This window comes from Leucoraja erinacea, chromosome 8 (genome assembly GCF_028641065.1).
Source record: "Leucoraja erinacea ecotype New England chromosome 8, Leri_hhj_1, whole genome shotgun sequence".
Taxonomy (NCBI): domain Eukaryota; kingdom Metazoa; phylum Chordata; class Chondrichthyes; order Rajiformes; family Rajidae; genus Leucoraja; species Leucoraja erinaceus.
Genome location: NC_073384.1, coordinates 33,604,917 through 33,627,295, shown reverse-complemented (window position 1 = coordinate 33,627,295; position 22,379 = coordinate 33,604,917). Strand labels below are relative to the sequence as shown.

Here is a 22,379-nt window from a genome sequence, read left to right as displayed (position 1 = left end):
GTCTGTCTGTGTGTCTGTGTGTGTGTGTGTGTGTCTGTCTGTGTCAGTGTGTCTCTGTCTGTGTCTGTGTCTGTGTGTGTGTGTGTGTGTGTGTGTGTGTGTCTGTGTCTGTCTGTCTGTGTGTGTCTCTGTCTGTCTGTGTGTCTGTGTGTGTCTGTGTCTGTGTGTGTATCTCTCTGTGTGTGTGTCTGTGTCTGTGTGTCTCTGTGTGTGTGTCTGTGTGTCTCTGTGTGTGTGTCTGTGTCTGTGTCTCCGGCTTTGCTCCTCCCTGCCGCCTCTTCTTTCCTGGCCTCAGGGGGCTTTCCTCACCCCACCGCTCAGCCTCGCTGACGATCTTTGCTGACGCCTGGGAGCGACCGGCCTCTCGCCTGACGCCGTTCATAGCAAAGATCCTAGAGGAGCTTTGGTTCATAGTCCGTTGCCGGGGTCAGGACACGGCCTACCCCGGTAAGCTTCGACCCGGTGGGTAGTGGGGGAGTATGGAGGGGGGGGGGGGGAGAGGAGGGGGAGCGAGGAGACGCCTCCCCCGGAGCCTCTGCCTCTGCCCTGGCCTTCTGCGGGAACAACTGCCGGTCCTGAGCTACGTTCGGCGCGCCGGCTGCTGCAGATGCTGTTTTAAAGTTCATTTTAACCAAAGATATCTTTGATTTTTAACCACAGTTTGGGAAAATATCTCTGACTATTGTAAATAGTGAATTCTGTGGTGACAACCATCATACATTTAACACAAGGAGCTGCGGATAGTGGGAAATGGCAGTGAAGTGTACAACAGGCCATGCTTCATCCCACTGAACAGTCTTTGAATTGGCCATCATATTTTCTATTTCGTAACAGAGATTATGAATCAAGAGTGTTTTATTGTCATATGTCCCAGATAGGACAATGAAATTCTTACTTGCTGCAGCACAACAGAATATGTAAACATAGTACATATCGAGAGAGAAAAAAGAACAGTTCAGTGTGTATATATACACATACCCACACATACTCAATAAATAAACAAATATAGTGCAATAATAGTAATAGTCTGTTGCAGTTCAGAGCTTATTTGGTGCCGTGTTTAATAGCTGTAGGGAAGCTGTAGGCAGTAGCGAAGAAGCTGTTCCTGAACCTGGACGTTACAGTTTTCAGGCTCCTGTACCTTCCTCCCGATCGTAGTGGTGAAATGAGTGGCCAGGATGGTGTGAGTCTTTGATGATGTTGGCTGCCTTTTTGAGGCAGCAACTTCGATAGATCCCTTCCACGGTGGGGAGGTCAGAGCTGGTGATGGACTGGGCAATGGTCACAACTTTTTGCAGTCTATTTCGTTCCTGGACGTTCAAATTGCCGAACCAGGCCATGATGCAACCAGTCAGTATGTTCTCTACTGTCCACCTGTAGAAGTTCAAGAGAATCCTCGTTGACATCCCAAATCTCCGTAGTCTTCGCAGGAAGTAAAGGCATTGACGTGCCTTCTTCATAATTGCATTAGTGTGCTGGGACCAGGAAAGATCTTTGAAAATATGCATACCCAGGAATTTGACGTTTTTGACCCTCTCCACCATCGTTGGATGTACCCGTTGATGTAAACAGGATTGTGAGTTCTCATCCTTCCTCTACCAAAGTCCACAATCAGTTCCTTGGTTTTACTGGTGTTGAGAGCCAGGTTGTTGTGCTGGCACCATTTGGTCAATTGGTCGATCTCATTTCTATACTCTGACTTGTCACCATCTGTAATTCGTCGGTGAACTTGATGATGGAGTTCGCACTATGTCCGGCTACATAGTCATGAGTATAGAGTGAGTAAAGCAGGGGGCTGAGAATACAGCTATTGAGGTGCTCCCATACTGATTGTTACTGAGGATGAAGTGTTTCTGTCAATTCAAACAGATGGTCGACTGATCTGTGGATGAGGAAGTCAAGGATCCAATTGCAGAGGGATGCGCATAGACCGTAAGCTTGGTAACCAGCTTGGAGGGGATGATGGTATTGAACGCTGAGCTGTAGTCAATAAACAGCAGCCTCACTTATGTGTTTTTATTGTCCAAGTGGTCCAATGCGGAGTGGAGAGCCAGTGAGGTCACATCCTCCGTTGACCTGTTGTGGCGGTAGGCGAATTGTAGTGGGTCAAGGTTCTTGTCGAGGTAGGAGTTGATATGCATCATAACCAGCCTCTCAAACCACTTCATCACCACCGACGTTAGTGCCGCTAGTCAATAGTCGTTGAGGCACGTCACCTTACTCTTCTTGGGCACCGGTATTATTGATGCCCTCTTAAAGCAGATGGGAACCTCAGTCCTCAGGTTCAAAATGTCTGCAAAAACTCCAGCCAGTTGGTCTGCACAGGTTTTGAGAACTCGACCGGGTATACCATCAGGTCCAGGCTCATTCCAAGGGTTTCAGCTGCTACGGTCAGGCAAATGCCTCCATTGCCATGCGGTGAGAATGGAGAGGTTGAGAAGGAGTTTCTTCCCAGAGGCCATTCGGACTGTAAACGCCTATCTCACCAGGGACTAACTCTACTGAACGTTTTTCCTTCCATTATTTATTATGTAAAAGAATATGTATGTTATGATTGTGTTTATAGTTTGTTTGGTTGTTTGTCTTTTTGCACAAAAGTCCGCGAGCATTGCCACTTTCATTTCACTGCACATCTCGTATGTGTATGTGACAAATAAACCTGACTTGACTTGAAAGATCTTATGACATCGGCCTCTGTGACTGTGACCGTAATCAGGCCACACTCAGTCTGAAGAGGGGTCCCGACACGTAATGTCACCTATTCATGTTCTCCAGAGATGCTGCGTGACAGTTACCCCAGCACTGTGTGTGTGTGTGTGTGTGTGTGTGTGTGTGTGTGTGTGTGTGTGTGTGTGTGTGTGTGTGTGTGTGTGTGTGTGTGTGTGTGTCTGTCTGTCTGTCTGTCTGTCTGTCTGTCTGTCTGTCTGTCTGTCTCTAAAAGCAGGCTCTTTGGCCCAATTTGCCCATGACAATCAAGATGCCCCATCTACATCTCATCTGCCCATGTTTGGTCTGTCTGTCTATCTGACTATCTCTATCTATCATCTTGTTTGTGTGTCTGTGAGTATGTCTGGGATGAGTGTGGTCCTGACATTACGCCAAAACGGTACGCAATAGCGTTACAATTTTTGGCCCACCTTACTCACCATTGTCCCATGGCGTGCATTAGCCAAGTTTCGTTCTGACTGATGTTATATTTCACGCAGGGCCGGATTTAGATGAAGAGAGGCCCTAGGCTATTCCACTTGTGAGGCCCCTCCCAATCCCCCACGCCCATGACGAGAGGAAGATGGAAGAGTCCACCAGATTGACACCGATGTGCAGCCGAACATAGCCAATGAGATAAGGGCTGGAAAGCTACGCTTTTTATTTATTGCCAGTGCTAATGTCAAGTTATCAGCTTCAAACACTATTATTCTGAAATGGAGGGCAAGGAAAATTACTGGTGTTGTTTAGAGACTACAGTACGTTGTGACAGCATATGTAGGAAAGGCCTATAACAGTATCAAAAATATTATACACCAGGCCCATACGAAGCTTTTCAAAAAGGGGGGTGGCATGGCAGGATTACAAAAATTTCATGTGAAATAAGTGCATGCAGCGCATATCACAAGCGTGAAGCTCAAAGACCCTTGCAGCCGGGGTTTTATATGCTCTCTGGTGCACTCTGAGCCTTATTTTGGAGTATTTTTGCACTAAATTTATGACCAATATTTCAGAAATAATTTTGGTTGAGTGAAGAGTAATGAGTGGTTGGAATGGGATGATTGGGATCATTGTTGTATACATTTTTTTTAAATCAAGAATTGAAGCTGTCCTTGTTTTAATAATCAAGTTGTACTGTAAAATGTTATGTAAAATGTTATAAAGCAGCATGCAAACACTGCAAATAAAATACTGTAAGTTTTTGCAGTAAATAAAACCTTTTTTTGTGTGTTGATTTGATTGCCTGTTACTGTTCGACTGTGTTAGTGTGTGCACATTAAAAATATGATGCAAAATGAAAGTCGCAAACTGTGGAATACATATGTTTTCGGTATTGTTATCAAGGAAAACAAAGCAGTTCCAATTGTTTGATATTATTCATATGGAGAAAAAAATATAATTGCTCTAAAACCTACCTTAATTTTGCAATCTCACAGAAGATAATCCCCCTTTCCCTCTCCCCCCCTCCTCCTTCCCCCTCCCTCCATCTCTCTCTCCCTCCCCATCTCTCTCTCTCCCCCCCTTCCCCTCTCTCTCTCTCTCCCTCTCTCTCTCTTTCCTCCTCCCCTCCCTCTCTCTCCCCCCTCTGTCTCAACCCCCTTTCCCCCTCTCACAATCCCCCCCTCTCTCCTCTCTCCCTCCCCTCCCCCTCCCATGCACGAGGCTCCGTCTCCGCGCCGCAGACACCGCAGCTCCCCCTGGCCCGGAGAAACGGGCATTCCCACAACGCAATATTCCACTACTTACCTGGAGTAGACACCTAGGATCTTTGGTAGACACGAGGCATCGAGGTGATTGTGTGGAGTGCAAATGGAGATCTGAACCCGCCCAGGCCCACTGTGCACGCGAGGAGAGACAGCGTCATTCTGCATCGCTACTGCGTCACCGGCTTCCCCCAACTGTGCAGGCGCGGATGGTCGCAATTTTCCCCCCCAAAACTTCCATCGGGCCAGCACCTGAATTTCTGGTAATTTCCGTCCAAAGTGAAAACGCTGATACCGCTCCAATTTTTTCTTTTCTCTGGATGTTTTTTACTCTGGGGAAAAAAACACCTTGGCCGGAGGTCCCCTAGATTTTGATGTCCTATAGGTAAATCCGGCCCTGCCGAGACCCTCCTAGATCTCGAGGACCTAAGCTTAAGCTTGTGAACCTTATACGTAAATCCGGCCCTGATTTTATGTTATTCACATTTTATACTTTAAAACTTTTATACTTTTCACTTTTAAATAATCCAATTCCACTTCCCCTGCTCCTGCCCGTTACAATGTTACAAATGACAGGACTCCCAGTGCAATGAGCAGGGAGATAGAGGGAGAGGAGGGGGTAGGGTGGGGAGAGGGGTTATGGCGGGAGGGAGGGAGGGCGTGACTGAGGGTAGGGAAAAGGAGAGGGAGGGAGAGGTGAGGGAGGGAGTGGGGGACGTGGAGAGGGGAAAAAAGATGGAGGGTGACGAGGAGGGGGAGGGAGTGCTGGGGGATGAGGGGAAATGACCCTCGCATGCGTAGTTGGGAAATGGGTGAATGGTGGAAAAATTTGCATTGGGGGGAAAGTGGTGGAATATTGTGTTGTGGGAGCGGGACCCAATGGGTCACACTTGGTCTAGTATATTACTAAAACTCTCACTTGTTTGTTAGTATGCAAATGTGCACCAAGGTGATTTGGAAATTATGCACCAAAGTCCACGATAGCGCTACAATTTTCCCCCCCCTTACTAACCATTGTCTTGTGGTCGGGGCCTTGATGGTATATTTTAGCACCCGCAGTCCATTTGCCCTGCCCGTTACAATGTTACCAAATGACAGCCCTCCCAGTGCAATGAAAGATTTGTTACATTGTTGTAAGGAGAATCATGGGCTAGTTGAGCTGAAGAGCCCTAACCCATAGCCCTGTCTAACCCTTAATCCCATTGACCGCAACCATTCTCTGGAGTAGGGAAGAAAGACCCAAAATGCTGGAGTAACTCAGCGGGACCGGCAGCATATCTGGATAGAAGGAATGGGTGGCGTTTTGGATCGAGACTCTTCTTAGACGTAAGTCAGGGGAGAGGGAGCCCTGGAGATGTTAATGTGAAAACGACAGATTCACGATATTTTTACTTTAAAAATGCTGGAGAAACTCAGCTTTTCACAGCATCTATGGAGCGAAGGAAATAGGCGACGTTTCGGGCCTTCCCCTTCTTCAGACTGATGGGGGGGGGGGAGAAGGAAGGAAAAAAGGGAGGAGGAGGAGCCCGAGGGCGGGGGGGGTGATAGCTAGGGTTAAGGAAGGGTAGGAGGCAGCAAGGGCTAGCAAAATTGGGAGAATTCAATGTTCATGCCTGATGGGGGGTGAAGGAAGGAAAAAGGGAGGAGGAGGAGCCCAAGGGCGGGGGGGTGGGAGGAGACAGCTCGACTGTTTACACACCTTCTGCTTCCACATCTCTAGTTTCCCTCTCCCCTGAATCTCCGGGTTTTTTTTGTGCTCCAGCTTTTTGTGTCCAAAGATACTAGACGATCTAGTATCCGTGTCTGTGTGTCTGAGTGTGATTTGGAAATTACGCCTAAAGGTACACGATAGCGCTAAAAGATGATCTAGTTGTTCAAGAAGGAACTGCAGATGCTGGAAGATCGAAGGTACACAAAAATGCTGGAGAAACTCAGCGGGTGCAGCAGCATCTATGGAGCGAAGGAAATAGGCGACGTTTCGGGCCGAAACCCTTCTTCAGTCTGAGTGTGAGTGGTGGAATATTCTTCAATCTGAAGAAGGGTTTCGGCCCGAAACGCCGCCTATTTCCTTCGCTCCATAGATGCTGCTGCACCCGCTGAGTTTCTCCAGCTTTTTTGTGTACCTAAGATGATCTAGTTTGTTTGTTTGTGTCTATCTAGGGTGCAATCGCGGCTCGCAGTGCGCAGGCGCGGTATCCATGCACGCCGCCGGTTGCTGGCGTCGCTGTAAGAGGCGATCGGATTGGCTCGGGTGGGTCGTCACAGCGACCATGGCCAGGCAATCAGAGGCGGAGGCGTGTTGTGCCGTTGCTGGCAAAGGTCTTTGGTTGCTGGTGGCAGCGAAGCGGAGAAGTGACGGCGCTGGAGGGGGTGAGTGGGGCTGGAGAGGGTGAGTGAGGGGGTGGCTGGAGGGGGGGGTGAGTGGAGCTGGAGGGGGTGTGGGGGGCTGGAGAGAGAGGGGCTGTGGGGGTGAAGGGGAATGGAGGGGGGAGGGGGATGAGTGGGTCAGGGTAGGGGAGGGGTGAGTGGGGCTGGAGAGGGAAGGGGGAGGGGTGAGTGGAGCTGGTGGGGGTGAGTGGGGCTGGGAGGGGAGGGGGTGAGTGGGGGCTGGAGAGGGTGAGTGGGACTGGAGAGGGAGGGGGGTGAGTGGGTGGGGGTAGGGGAGGGGTGGGGTGAGTGGGCTGGAGAGGGGGGGGCTAGGTGGGCTGGAGAGGTGAGTGGGGCTGGAGAGGGAGGGGGGGGGGGCTGGAGAGGGAAGGGGGTGAGTGGCGCTGAAGGGGGTGAGTGGGTCGGGGTCGGAGTGAGTGAGGCTGGAGAGGGAGGGAGTGTGGGGTTGGAGGGGAAGTGGGGCTGGAGGGGTAGGGGAGAGGGTGTGTAGGGTTGGAGAGGGAGGAAGTGAGCTGTTAAATGTTTGTGAGTGATATCCTCTCTTTGTTGTCAGCAGTTCCCTCTGGCCAAGCTGAGTGGAATTAATAGTGGGTGGTGTTTCTAACAGCTGCCCTACTGCCCCTGTGGCTGGGTGTCCCCTGGGTCGGTATGACGGCCGGATCTATCGCAGTGCCACATGTCATCCCCTTGCGGGTGCCTTTGCCAGGCAAAGCCAAGCATGAAATCGATACTAACACCCCTATCGCAATCAAGTCAGGTAAGAGATTTCTGGACAAGAAAGTCGGGTAAGAGAACAGAAGCTGGGGGCAAGCCAAAAAATACAAGGGAGGGCATGTACATGCTTTCTTTGTGGGTTGAAGTTTATTATTGTCACCCGTACTGAGGTACAGGGAAAAACTTTACTATCCAAACATTTTGCACCCTTTTATCCCCTTTTGTTTAAAGGAGATGTGCAGGAGAAGTGTTTTTACACAGACGGTAGCCTGGGTGCCTGGAATGTGCTGCCAGGGATGGTGATGGGGGCTGATATAATAGTGGAATGGTGTTTAAGAGGTTCAAGTTTACAAAATTCAATCTGGATGATAATAATCTTACAACATCCAGCAACGCGAACTAACAGTTTGTGATATTATTAAGGTCACGTGTGCCAAGGTACAGTGTAAAGCTTTGTTTTGCATGTCATCCAATCTGATCAGATAATACCATACATAAATACAATCGAGTCAAACAAGAACAATACATAGAGCAAAGGGCAGGATACAGAGTGTAGAATATAGTTCTCAGCATTGTAGCGTATCAGTTCCAGAGACAAAGTCCAATGTCCGCAATGGGGTAGAGGTGATCGACAGTACTCTAGCTTATGGAAGGTTGCAGTATTATTGGGGCTATTAATTAATTATTTTTTTGTTTATTATACATTTGTGTGCATTGGTCCTCTATTCTGCTCCAAGTAAAAAAAATATTGCTCCTTTGACAGTACATCTGAAATTAAACACTCATGATTGTGATTCCCTCTATTTTCTTCCCTAACTTTCTTTGCCATCTTCTTTGCTCTGAAGAAGACAATCCAGCTTTCCACTCGAAAGTGGCCGAAAATATTTATATATTTATTTACAGCCACAAGCTCCTTTCTTAAGTTATTTAACTTTATATTTAACAGACACTCAAAATGTAGACATTTTCTACACCGTAAGTGGCAGCCGACCTCAACCCCTAAAGAAACCAAGCAAAGGGCACAGCTCCACCTTCAAGTACAGAAGACCGTTCACATTGCCAGCAGGCAAAGGGACTGTGAAAGCTCTGGCTGTCTCTAGGTAAACCAACAAAGTATCTGCCATGAAAACTAGAAAGTAGGATCAAAAAGTATAAATCCTGAAATTGTTTAACATAGAACATTACAGCACAGGAACGGGCCATTCGGCCCCCATTGTTTGTGCGGAACATTAAACTGATCTCATCTGCTTGTACATGATTGATATCCCTCCTTTCTAGCATATCCATGAGCCTATCTATTGTATCTGCCTCCACCATCACCCCTGGCAGTGTGTTCCATGCACTCACCACCCTCTGTGGTAAAAAATATATACTTTCGTTTTTCTTCTACTACTTTAAATTTAAGTTTTCACCCTACAAATTATATTATTACACATGCTGCATTAGATTTTAAACATCATTTTATCTGCCCATTTCCTGGTTCCCCCTTGTCCTAATGAAGTACTGTATTGTAACATTCTAAGTGCTGGAGTAATTCAGCGGGTCAGGCAGCATCTCTGGAGAACATGGATATGTGAGATTTCGGGCTGCCTGACCTGCTGGTTTACTGTAACACTGTGCCCAAAATGTCACTTAGTTTAGTTTATTATTGTCATGCGTACCAAGGTCAGTGAAAAGCTTTTGAGCGTGCTATCCAGTTTTTTAAAAAAAAAACAATACATGATTACAATCAAACTGTCCACAGTGTACAGATAAAGGATAAAGAGTACTACATTTAATGCAAATTCCATGTTCTCCAACTTGGCTATCTCCAGAGATGCTGCCTGATCCGCTGAGATACTCCAGTACTTTGTAAATCAGTATCAGCAGTTCCTTGTTTCTATATTGTACCATCCTTCTCAAGACTACTGTACAAAGTGTTTTTCATCTGTGACTTTTATAGAGATGGTCGGGAGAGCGGTGTGGTGACGAAGGTGTTTCTAGTCGAGTACCTGCCGCCCAGTGCAGCGGACATGTTGGAAGATGATGGGGAGAATTTCCTCCAGGATTACAGAAAGGAACTTTCCCAACAGGTGAGCTTGTGCTGGTGTGTACAGGAGATGTGGTTTCATTCACAAAGTGCCAGTTGAGAGTTGCATTTTCTTCCATCAGTTTGGAACAAAAAAATAATCTTGCTTTACCTTGCCACTTATCTGTAACATGGGTGTAATGTCCAGATCAATATATGGGTACAAAAAGAACTGCAAATACAGGAATCTGAAGCAAAACACAATGTGCTGGAGGAACTCAGCGCATCTCCTTTAAGCTTTTCCTCTCTCGCCTTTGCCCTCTAGTCTTTGATATTTGGAATGGAGATAAGTACTTTTGGGTCCAAAAAAGGGTGGAGTAGGCGTACGTTTTACATCTTATGAAATTGAGAATACTTCGGAAATTCCACCTATCGACAGCACTGCACTGGAGTATCAGCCTGAGCTATGCGCTGAACTCACTTGCTTGGCATTTGAACCCATGACCTTCCAAACGACAGTGGGAATGGGTGGCAGCAGTGTACAATGGTGGAGAGGGGCAGGAGAGGCAGTAGACACCAATGGGCTTCAGGGGACAAGAGCGATGAAAGTACATCCTCTGGGAAGAGCACACAGAGTCGCTGCGCTCCGGCACCATCTTGGGACAAGGAGAGACCCTCCCCTCATGCTGGCTCTTCTGAAGGACAGAACTGACAAAATAAGAACCCATCCGCAAACAGTGATCATCACTGTTACTAGGCCCAGCCTCATGAGCAGAGCTTTGCAGGAAACTGCAATTATCCCCTAACTTCAGTCACGTTCAGAAAACTGATATTGTTTTATTATTCTTGCTACCTGGCAACCTTTCCCTATTGTCTCAAAAGTCCACCCTTTTTCCTCCATCTGTACAGGTTCAAGTTCAAGAGTGTTTTATTGTCATATATCCTGAAACGGAACAATGAAATTCTTCCTTGCAGCAGCACAACAGATATGTAAACATAGTATTTGGTAAAACTCATGCTGAACAACAAAACAAGTTTTCTGTATGTGTGTGTGTGTGTATATATATATCTCTCATCTATACTATTACTAAAACTCTCATCTTGACCAATTCCGGTCTGCGTTGTAATTAATTTGCGCAAAAACGATCCCTCATAGCGCTACGATTTTTCGACACCTTACTCACCATTCTCCTCTGCTGCAAGTCAAATAAGTTTTTTCCGATCGGTGAAATAGTACAAAAGTTTTGAAGGTTTAAAAATCATCCCTACCGGAACCCGCTGTCAATAACGCGGCGAGGAGAATAAAAAGCTGAAGGGGCGCAGTTAGTTGAGCGACTCGCGGGGAGTCAGCGGCTCGCGGGCTGCTTCTGCGGCGACCAGCACGCTCCTGAGTTGAACCGGAAGCCTCTGAGTGAAGCCGGAGAGGGACCGGGATCTGCCGCATTAAGCCGAAGCTGAAGGTGCGGGGTGAGCAGACTGTGAGCCCCACACCCCTCCTTCCCCCTCCCCACTTTCACCCCCCCGGGTGAGTGGCGGAATATTGCTTCGGGGAATTGTTGAGGGACCAGGCCTCCCGTGTGACCGGGACACAATGGGTCCCACTTAGTCTAGTGTAGATAAAATAGACAAAATAAACAAGCAATAATAGTGCAAAGTCAAAATCAATGCTCTCAATTCTATGTAGTTCGGAGCCTATTTGGCGTTTGTAGTGTTTAATAACCTGATGGTTGTAGGGAAGAAACAGTCCCTGAAACTGGATGTTACAGTTTTCAGGCTCCTGCACCTTCTTCCCAATGGCAGGAGTGAGATGTGAATGTGGCCAGGGTGATGTGGGTGTCTGATGATGCGGGCTGCCTTTCTGAGACAGTGACTCCTGTAGATCTTTTCGATGTTGGTGAGGTCAGTACCCATGATGCACTGGCCAGTGTTCACCACTTTTACCAGTCGTCTTCATTCCTGGGCGTTCAAGTTGCTGAACCATGCCATGATGTAACCAGTCGATATGTTCTCTACTGTCCCCCAATAGAAGTTCAAGATAGTATTTGGTGACATACTGAATGTTAGCTATACATGCTGAATGTTACCATGCACAATGACTGCTTTCTGTGACAAATCATCTTGCCACTGTAGGAAACTCTGGAGAGGCTGTCAGCTCCCCCACTGGAATGTGATTCAGCTCCAAACAAGGGGAGCAGCCTTGCCTGGGAGGATGCAGCTCATACATATCAAGGTAGGTAGTCTGGAGAATTGGTTGGTTTACTATTTTAGTTTGGTTTATAATTGGTTGGCATTAACTAGAAAGCTTGTCATCACACCACCTTCCCATGAACCAGCAGTTCACATTCCCCCAATCCCCAATGCAGCCTAGTCCAAACATTGAAAATAAAACGGCACTATCGTATCTGCCTCCACCACCACCCCATGCAGCCCGTTCCAAGTACACAGCACCCTCTTTTTTTAAAAACCTGCCCTGAACATCTCCTTTAAACTTCGCATCTGTCACCTTAAAGCTATGTCTTCTTGTCTTTAATATTTTCACCCTGGGGATAAAGGAAGATCCCTTGGGGAAGAATAGAGGTATATGGATCATGTGCAGGCAGATGAGATCAATCCAACTAGGCATCATGTTTGGCACATATTTTGTCCCTGTGCTTTACTATGTTCTAAGAAACCATCACTTTTCCTGGTAGAAATTATAATTTAGGTTTGCATTTATTATTGTCACGTATACGTGACAATATGGGTGTCCTTGTACACCAGTCACTGAAAGTTGGCTTACATGTACAGCTGGCAGTGAAGAAAGCTAATGGAATGTTGGCCTTCATAACAAGCGGATTTCAGTATAGGAGTAACGAGGTTCTTCTGCAGTTGTATAGGGCTCTGGTGAGACCACATCTAGAGTATTGTGTACAGTTTTGGTCTCCTAATTTGATGAAGGGCCGAATGGCCGCCTCCTGCGCCTATTTTCTATGTTTCTAGCTAGATAGCTAGCTAGATGTCTATATACTGGATACCTAAGTAGTTAGCTGGACAGCTATGTATTGGATGGCTAGATAGCTCGCTAGACTGAGCTACGTACTGGATAGCTAGACAGATAGCTACTGGATAGCTGGGTCGCTAGCTATGAGCTATATGCTGGATAGCTAGATTGTTAGCTAGATGGCTACATACTTGATAGCGAGTTGCATACTGGATAGCTAACTAGATGGCTACATATAGGGGAGTGCCTAGAAATAGGGCGGATTTAGAGGAGGGCATGTGTGGGATTTAGGGGAGGACACCTTTAAATGGTGAATTAGGAGGGCACCTATAAATAGTGAATTAGGGAAGGGCACCTGTAAATAGTGAATTAGGGGAGGGCACCTTTAAATGGTGAATTAGGTGGGCACCTATAAATAGTGAATTAGGGGAGGGCACCTGTAAATAGTGAATTAAGGGAGGGCACCTTTAAAATGTGCAGTAGGGAAGGCTGTAAATGTAGATTTAGGGGAGAGCACATGTAAAGGAGCAATACAATATGAGCAAAAGCAACAACTTTAGTAGTGTGCTAACCAGTTAGCAGAAAGACAAAACATAATCACAATTGAGCAGGCTAGATGGCTGCATCCTGTATAACTAGATAGCTAGCTAGATGGCTATATACTGGACAGCTAGCTACATACAAGAAAGGACATCTTGTGATTGAGGCAGTGCAGCTTAGGTTCACAAGATTGATCCCTGAGATGGCGGGTCTGTCATTTGAGGAAAGATTGAAAAGACTAGGCTTGTATTCAATGGAGTTTAGAAGGATGAGGATGGATCTATAGAAACTTATAAAATTATAAAAGGGATGACAAGCTAGATGGATGTTCTCCATATAGAACCAACTTATAAAATTAGGGGAGGTCAAAGACTGACTGAGACAACTTTTTCTCCCAGAGAGTTGTGAATTTAAATTGTTCTCAGATATTGGGGCCAAGTCCAGAACCAGTGGGGCCACAGTGGAATTAAGATATTGGGAGAAGGGGACGCGTTAATGTCATCAGCCATTAAGACTCGAGGTGCCGAAAAACCTATTTTCTATTTTTCTATATACCGAGGCCAGTCATAAGAGTAAGCTGTGATAAAATAATGTATAAGTGATAGGAGGAATTAGGCCATTGCCATCGTCTACTCTGATGGCTGGTCTCCTAACCCCATTCTCCTGCCTTCTCCCCATAACCTCTGACACTTGTACTAATCTCTCTCTCTCTGCCTTAAAAATATCCACTGACTTGGCCTCTACAACCTTCTGTGGCAAAGAATTCCACAGATTCATCGCCCTCTGACTAAAGAAACTTCTCCTCATCTCCTTCCTAAAAGAACGTCCTTTAATTCTAAGGCTAAGACCTCTAGTCCAAGACTCGCCCACTAGTGGAAACATCCTCTCCACATCCACTCTATCCAAGCCTTTCAATATTCTGTATATTTCAATGAGGTCCCCCCTCATTCTTCTAAACTCCAGCGAGTACAGGCCTAGGGCCGACAAACGCTCATCATAGATTATCCTACTCATACCTGGGATAATTCTTGTAAACCTCCTCTAGACCCTCTCCAGCAGGCACATGTCGTGAGTATTACTCGGGGTAGGCAGTCAGTCGGCTTTTAAAAAATCTTAACCGCGCATGCACAGATTGTTCTCCTCTCCGTAAGCTGTCAGTCGACTTTTATAAAGTCTTCAAAAGCCATATCTCTTAATAAAGTACCGTATTTCCCAGCAATGAAGACGCACCTGCGTCGAAGACGCACCCCCATTTTGAGTTGCTAGATTTTGAAAGAAGCCTGGCAAGACATTGAATTTTCTCACACTAAAAATAAATAAATAAATAAAGTGACAATTCAATTTGCCCAAAGCTTCCAAGTCTCCTTCATTCTGAATTACTGAATGGGTGGGGGGTGGAGTGTGTTGGCAGGTGGAAAGATGGTGGGAAATACGGGAGCACACTGGGACAAGTTGAATCAGTTGTGATCTTATTAAATGACAATACTAGTTCAAGGGACCAATTGGGGGGAGAGTTCCTTTCACAGCGGAGAGTCTGGCCAGGGGTAAAGTTGCGGGGAGGGCAGGAGCGTTGAGTAGGAGGGGATCAGGGAACATGCCAGTAACTCACTCACTCACTCCTGCCGCTGCGCTCTGGGCGCGGAGCCACTGCAATGTGGCTGTGGAGGGAAGTAGCTCGGGTGGCTGCGAACGGCCACTGGAACCTCAGCACTTTCTCCCGGCCCGCTCACCTCTGGCAGTGCTCTCAGTCTGAACACCTCTCTCCTGCCGCTCGCCGGCCTCGCTCATGTCAGCCGCTTCCCGCAAATCCTTAAATTCCGACTGCCGCTGGGAGGAGGACATGGCCTCATTCGCTGTGCTGGGTGACACTGCATGGCATTCACTGCCTTGTCCATGTCTTTTAATGCAGAGCGGCCATTGAGGGGACCAGCTCAAGAGCAAAGACCATAGAGCGGAACGGGTCTGCGAGCTATGTAACAGGACAACGGGCGGTGGAGCTTACTCCTGTGTCAGCGCGAACACGGGACCAATTGAGGTTACTCGCACTGACATAGGAGTAAGCTCCACCACCTGCTGTCCTGTTATCCATCGGCCACTGACCCTCTCTTGAGCTGGTTGCTGGCATGATCCCCGAACCCCTCCTTCTCAATGCTCCTGCCCTCCCCACAACTTTACCCCTGGCCAGACTTCCCACATGCTGTGAAAGGAACTCTCCCCCCCCACCCCCAGCGGATATGTCTTTTTGCCCTTTTACAGCCGCTTCCCATCAGCTGCCAGCAATGAGGGATGTACTTGGCTATCCCTCAGTACAGCAATATCAAGAACGATGTTGCTGTACTGAGGGATAGCCAAGTCTATCTTTCTTGGCTAACAACAACCTAACGATCGGCCTCCAAGACGCAGGTAAATTTTCGTGCCTTATTTGTAAGGTAAAAAATAGCGTCTTGATTGCCAGGAAATATGGTATTTAAAAACATATAGCTCAAAGAAATCTACTTACCACATTATTTGTACACAAACTCCATTCTTCTCTCTTTGTTTCTTAAGATACTCTTAAGATAATGGCAATCCATGTTTGAAAAACCCGCCAAGAAACTTGCGCTGCGCATGCGCAGTAAGCTGCTGCACATGTGCAGTACGCAGTCCACGGTGCAAAGGCAGAATTTCAGCTCCACTTGTCGTGAAGGTTTGAAGCAGCGTTGACGGCACGCAAGCTGCACATACTTTTGCGTATTACATGTACTGCGCATGAAAGGCGCGGAGAATTATGCCGACCCAAGAGATCGATCTCTTAGGGAGCCATAATTCGCCCGTGCCTTTACTATTTATATTTAATAATTACCATTTTATAATTTTAGTCAGGATAGGCAGTGCCTACCCTGACGGCACATGTAAGCTCTCCAGAGATGGACATATTCTTCCTCGGATATGGTGCCTAAAATTGCTCACAACATTCTAAATGCGGGCATACCAGCGTCTTATTGAGCCTCAGCATTACATCCCTGTTTTTGTATATGCCCTCTGGAAATAAATACTTGCATTGAGTTTGCTTTCAACCCTTAATTTAATAAACCCAAACTCAAGTACAATAGGTAGAGTGAAGGGAAAGATACTGAGTGCAGAATATAGTTCTCAGCATTATAGTGTAACAGTTCCCTAAACAAAGACCAATGTCCTCAATGGGGTAAAGGTGAATCTAGCTTATGGACAGACTGTTCAGAAGTCTGTTAACAGATGGGATGAAACTGTTCCTGAGTCTAGTGGTGAGCACTTTCAAGCTTATGTACCTTTCCATCACAGACCTGTGAGGGACTGGGCCACATCAACAACTCTCTGCAATTTCTTGCGGTTTTGGGCAGAGCTGTTCCCAAACCAAGCTATGATGCAACCCGACAGTATGCTTTCAATGGTGTATCTGTTGAAGTTTGTAGTAGACATTGGAGACTGAAAAAGTACCAACATAACACTCAACTAGAACATAAAAATGTCATATTGATTCTCCAAATCAGTTATAGATGGGAGCTGTGATCACGTATTCATTGTAACTTTATTACTAGACCTGAAGATAGATGGCAGCAATCCTCGCAAATCATTGAAGAGCCCACGATTCCTAAGCAGCCGACTAGGAATCCTGGCCACTGGACATGAACCGCAGTCACACCCATCTCAGGTAAATAGAGAGACAAGTCATTACCTTACTGATAAAGATCCTTCGAACTGACTTATGAGCAGCAATATTACTGGATGCATTGACAAAAGAATTGAGTAGTTTATGTTCTTGACTCCTAGCTATCAACTAGTCTACAGCCTTAAGATCAATCACCATTTAATGTTCATTGGGCTTTTCATTCAGATACTATTCATCAAGGGCAGCACAGTGGCACAGCTGGTAGAGCTGCTGCCTCGCAGCACCAGAGACCCAGGTTCAATCCAGACTTTGGGTGCTGTTTGTGTGGAGTCTGCACGTTCTTCCTGTCACCGCAAGGGTTTCCTCTGGGTGCTCCAATTTCCTCCCACATCCTAAAGACGTGCGAGTTTGTAGGTTAATTGGCCCTCTGTAAATTCCCCATAGTGTGTAGGGAGTGGATGCAAAAGTGGGATAGTGTGAACAGGTGATCAATGGTCAGTGTGGAATCGATGGGCTGAAGGGCCTGTTTCTCTGCTGTGTTAATCAATCAATTAATTGTTGTCACATCAGTAGTGCTTAATGTATCATCTAATTATGTATAGTATCTGATTGGATAGCATGCAAAACAAGCTTTTCACTGTACCTCGGTACACGTGACAATAATAAACTTAAATTAAACTAAAAACATTTTGTGTTTGAAGTGGAAGAATACCTATATCTTCCCATGTATAACTTTTTTGTGTTCATCAGCTGTCAGATTCCCTGGTTTTACATCCTAAAAAGACGCCCAGCAGTATACAAGCCAATCGAATCCTGAGGGAGACTGACTTTCTAAAGTAGGTGACTCTCTTGTCAAAATCTTTCTCTAATATCGGTTGTTGCTCGATTTGAATCGGTTCTAATCAACTGTGGAAATGATGTGGATAGGTACATATGATGAAACAGCTTTAAACCCCCTTTTCACGGGACGACTTGACCGAAGAGGTAACCAGAGTTTAACATCGTGGGAACCTCGTGCGGTAACAGTACGGCATTCGTGGACCACCGTGGCGCTAACGGCAGGTAATCGTGTAACTTGGGTACTCGGGAGAAAATTCAAACATGTTTGAATTTGTCCAAGAGTGACTTGTGCACTTGTGGTTGAGCATTGCAACATTTTATGAACGTAGTGGCCAGTGCGATATCCGTAGTAACTCTTGCGGTCACCATGGGAACTCCTGCGAACGGTGAACCCGGAAGTTGGATAGAGTGAATCCAGCCAGTTTGCTATTTACATACAAATCTAATAAAACTAGCTAACAAGCAATTCATTAATGTCAGTGTGTCTCTTTTTGTCTGAAAACAGTTTCTAACTGGAGGAACTCCGCGGGCCAGGCAGCATCTACGGAGGGAAATTGACAGGCGAGCCTTTCCTCGGGCTGCCTTATCTCTCTACCCCCCCCAACTCCCACCCACACACACAAATGCTGGAGAAACTCAGCGGGTGCAGCAGCATCTATGGGACGAAGGAAATAGGCAACGTTTCGGCCCGAAAAGTTGCTTCTTTCTTGTGTATGTGTCGGAAGGAACAGCAGATGCCGGTTTAAAGAGAATGAGTAACTCGACGGCAGGCAGCATCTTTGGGGAGAAGGAATGGGTGACATTTCGGGTCGAGATCCTTCTGATATGCTGCTTGTCCCGCTGAGCTACATGTTGTGTCTATCTTCGTTTTAATCCAGCATCTGCAGTTCCTTCCTGGCCGAACCCGATTGAAAGATGAGAGGCTGGGCGATAGAAATCATTAATTGAATTAAATAACTAGATACCTGTCTAATCGTATCTACGGGATTGAACAGGCTAGATGGAGGAAGAATGTTCCCGATGTTGGGGGAGTCCAGAACCAGGGTCCCAGTTTTACAGTCTACCGTGGGAACTCTTTAATTACAGCGGGAAACCTTCAGTTTCCCAGGGGGTCGGGACGGGACTGGAGTTGGGAGGGAAAGGTGGGGGAGTCGAGGGAGAGGAGGGGGAGACAGATGGGGGTGTCTTCATTTACTGGCGGTGGGTGTCTGTCACTGAAACAGGCAGGTGAGATTTCGCATCCACCTTGTGTGTGTCTCTCTCTCTCTCTCTCTCTCTCTCCCTCCCTCCCTCTCACACAGGCATGAATGGAGGAACTCCGCGGGCCAGGCAGCATTTACGGAGGGAAATGGACAGGCGACCCATTCTTCAGGCTGCCTTATGTCTCTCTCCCCCCCCAACTCCCACCCACACACGCGAATGCTGGAGAAACTCCGCGGGTGCAGCAGCATCTATGGAACGAAGGAAATAGACAACGTTTCGGCCCTGCTGCACCCGCTGAGTTTCTCCAGCATTCGTGTGTGTGGGTGGGAGTTGGGGTGAGGGGGGGGGGGGGGGGGGGAGAGACATAAGGCAGCCTGAAGAATGGGTCGCCTGTCCATTTCCCTCCGTAGATGCTGCCTGGCCCGCGGAGTTCATCCATTCATGCCTGTGTGAGAGAGGGAGGGGGAGAGAGAGAGAGAAAGAGAGAGAGGCAGTCCTGGTCAGTCCTTTGAAGATAGACACCAGTTGCTTGGAGCAACTCAGTGGGACAGGCAGCATCTCTGGAGAGAAGGAACGGGTGGCGTTTCGGGTCGAGAGCCTTCTTCAGACTGAAAGTTTCACCTCTCAGTAGATCATAAAATAACACAATCATCACGGTCAATGTGAGATACAGTGTTTATTCATATTTGACAAAATAAAAAGACGACTTCTTGCACATATTGAGAGAAGGTGCATCACACCAAACAACATTTGTCTAAAAAAATACAGATTATTGTTCAGCTCATTAAAGAGCTCGGGTGAAAAAAACGGATATAGTGTGTGACAACAAAGTAACATAATTTGTGCCACGTGATTAACTACACTACAGTCCATGATGTTCATTCACGATTAACAGGAAAGATCGGGAGACGGACAAGTCACTCGTACAAATGACAGAATTGCCGAGTACCGTGGGATCTCTTTACTCTACCTCCGTTATATCGTGTGATATCGTGCTAGACCACGACCACTCCACTCTGGCTACATCTTGCTTCAAGTCGCTCCGTGAAAACTAGCCATTAATGTACAGAGGGATCTTTGGGTCCAAGTCCATAATTCCCTAAAATTGGCAACATAGTAGATAGTGGTAAAGAAGGTGTATGATAGGCTTGCCTTCATCTGTTGGGACATTGAGTATAAAAGTCAGGAAATCATGTTGCTGCTTTATAAAACTTCAGTCCAATTTATTCTACTATTCCTTACATACCTAGTATATTCTCATTCCCTCCTTTTATCATTTTTGATGATAACACTTAAGTCCTCGGTTGGTACACAGTAAAGTCCTCTGGCATTTCAGTACAAAGATCAATATAACAATTCTACTATTCTTTACATACCTAGTATATTCTCACGGAAGGCAGAAAGGGGTGGACATGGGAAAATGTGGCTAGTGGTGGGATCCCACTGGAGGTATCGGAAATTTCGGAGGATTATGTGTTATATGCAACGCCTGATGGGTTGGAAGGTAACACTAGGGGGACTGCCTCTGTTGCCACTGGGGGAGGGGGACCAGGGGTGCAGCTGCGGCGTATCGAGGAGACACAAGTGAGGGCCTCATCTATGATGGGCGAGGAGAACTCCCGTTCCCTCAAGAATGAGGACATCTCGGATGTCATGGTATGTAACACCTAATCTTGGGTGCAAATGCGGTGTAGACAGAGGAATTGGGAGTAGGGGATAGAGTCTTTGCACGAAGCAAAGGATGGGAAGAAGTGTACTCGAGATAGTTGTGGGAGTCAATGGGTTTCTAATAGACGTCAGTCAATAGTCTGTTTCCTGTGATGGGGACTGTGAGATCACGAAAGGGGAGGGAGGTGCCGGAGATGGTCCAAGTAAATCTGTGAAAATTGTGGTGAAGTGGATGAAGTAAATGTTTTCTGCATGGGTGCAGGAGGTTGCACTGATGCAGTCATCAATGTAACAGACATAGAGTTCGGGGACAGGGCCAGTGTACGCCTGGAACCTAACCTGCTGATACCATCTCTCACTTATCTGCTTTGATATTGGCTCTTTATCCTTCTGTGTGCATCATGTAAAGTTGGCTCAGAGGGTTTGCAAGCCATTGAATTCAGTCACTCTCTATCTTCCCCTTTGTTCTATCTATTGTCCTTGAGTTTGACTTGATTCTATCCGACCATAGGGACAATTTACAGAAGCCTATTAACCTGCAAGCCACCATAGTTTTTGGAATGTGGGAGAAAACCAGATCCCCCAGAAACAAAAATGAATTTGTCGTTAAGGCTTTGTAGTAGGTTTTAACGCGTAGCTGTCAGTGTCAAGGGGGAGTTTTGCTGCTGGTCTCTGCCGGCCTGGCCCGACCACAAGACTGCTCAGGTTGCTTCTGGAGAGTTGCACGTGTAGTTCAGTCCATGCTACGCTTGCTGTACTTCAGTAAAATTCACTGAGGATGGTATGTTCATGGTGGGTCTAGGTTGAAAAGCTTTGTTTTGCATGCTATCCATTCAGATCGGATAACAGTATACATCAATACAATCAAGTCAAACGCAAGTACAATAGGGGAAGGTGCAGAGTGCAGAAAATAGTTCTCAGCATTGTAGTGCGCCAGTTCCAGAGTCAAAGGCCAATGCCCGCAGTGAGGTAGAGGTGAATCGGACAGTCCCCAAACTTATGGAAGGACCGTTCAGAAGCCTGATTTATAGATGGGAAGAAACTGTTCCTGAGTCTGCTGATGCGCGCTTTTAAGCTTCTGTATCTTCTGAGAGAAGTATGACACAAGTCCTTGATTATGTTGGCTGCTTTTCCAATACAACGTGAGGGTGGGCGGTGGAAGTGATGCTTTGTAACTTTCACGATTTTCTTTCTCAAAACCTTTAAGCAGTCGAAGTGTGCTTTTGTTTTATGTTTATTGCATCAACCTATTGTTCATGTATTTTCCCATATTGCTTCTTTCTGCATGCCTCAACATACAAAGTGAACCAAAGATTGTAAGTCCATGCAATAAGAGTTTAAATTGTGGCTATCTTTAAAGGTTGCTCAGGGTTAAGTAATTGTGGTCCTTTTAACAAACTGTAAACAATTGTTATAGTAGATAGTTACATTGACCTGCTTTATAAAGCAGTACTAATTTATTTTATAATCTAGAGTTATCTTAAATACTTTGTTCAATATGTATATTTTCAGTACTGTAGACCATTTGTCTTTCTGTTTTTTTTAATGTTTTACAAACAATGAAAAACCTTGCTCAAATATAGCAACCTTTAACTTCCTCAAAATGGGCTTTGGATCTCTTGAGTTTAGTTTAGAGGTACAGAGTAGAAACAGCCCTTCAGCCCATCTAGTCCATGTTGACCAGCGATCACCTGTATACTAGTTCTAATCCTACACACTAGGGACAATATATCAAGGCCAATTAACCTACAAATCTGTGTGTCTTTGGAGTGTGGGAGGAAACTGGAGTACCCGGAGAAAACCCATGCGGTCATAGGTAGAACGTACGTACTCCATACAGACAGCGCCCATAGTCAGGATTGAACATGGTTCCTGGCACTGTAAGGCAGCAACTCTACTGTTGTGCTCCTGAATTAATATAGAAGTAAAGTCGCTGAAAATTAAATGCATTAAGGAATGGCAGTATGAAAATGGCATTGGGAAGAATGATGACAGGGAATT

At 46.3% G+C, this 22,379-nt stretch overlaps 1 protein-coding gene and 1 long non-coding RNA gene across 6 annotated transcripts in view; both read left to right on the top strand.

Annotated features, from left to right (window-relative positions):
- The first annotated feature begins 219 nt into the window (after window positions 1–219).
- Window positions 220–3,940, top strand: LOC129699531 (uncharacterized). Its single transcript, XR_008723869.1, has 2 exons — window positions 220–447; window positions 3,207–3,940. It is a non-coding gene; the product is annotated as an uncharacterized LOC129699531 (long non-coding RNA).
- Window positions 3,941–6,384: 2,444 nt separating this feature from the next.
- dzank1 (double zinc ribbon and ankyrin repeat domains 1) overlaps window positions 6,385–22,379 on the top strand; it is a 48,345-nt gene continuing 32,350 nt past the window's right edge. Inside the window, exons 1-8 of one of the 5 annotated variants that reach the window (XM_055639404.1) lie at window positions 6,385–6,416; window positions 6,570–6,779; window positions 7,405–7,554; window positions 8,458–8,611; window positions 9,454–9,583; window positions 11,650–11,749; window positions 16,597–16,709; window positions 17,418–17,503. In XM_055639404.1, coding sequence (XP_055495379.1) covers window positions 6,608–6,779; window positions 7,405–7,554; window positions 8,458–8,611; window positions 9,454–9,583; window positions 11,650–11,749; window positions 16,597–16,709; window positions 17,418–17,503 — 905 coding nt within the window. In that variant the 5' untranslated portion in view covers window positions 6,385–6,416; window positions 6,570–6,607. Of the gene's footprint in view, window positions 6,417–6,569; window positions 6,780–7,350; window positions 7,583–8,457; window positions 8,612–9,453; window positions 9,584–11,649; window positions 11,750–16,596; window positions 16,710–17,417; window positions 17,504–22,379 lie in introns of those variants that run through there. The other 4 variants (XM_055639405.1, XM_055639406.1, XM_055639407.1 and 1 more) reach the window with 4 other exon arrangements.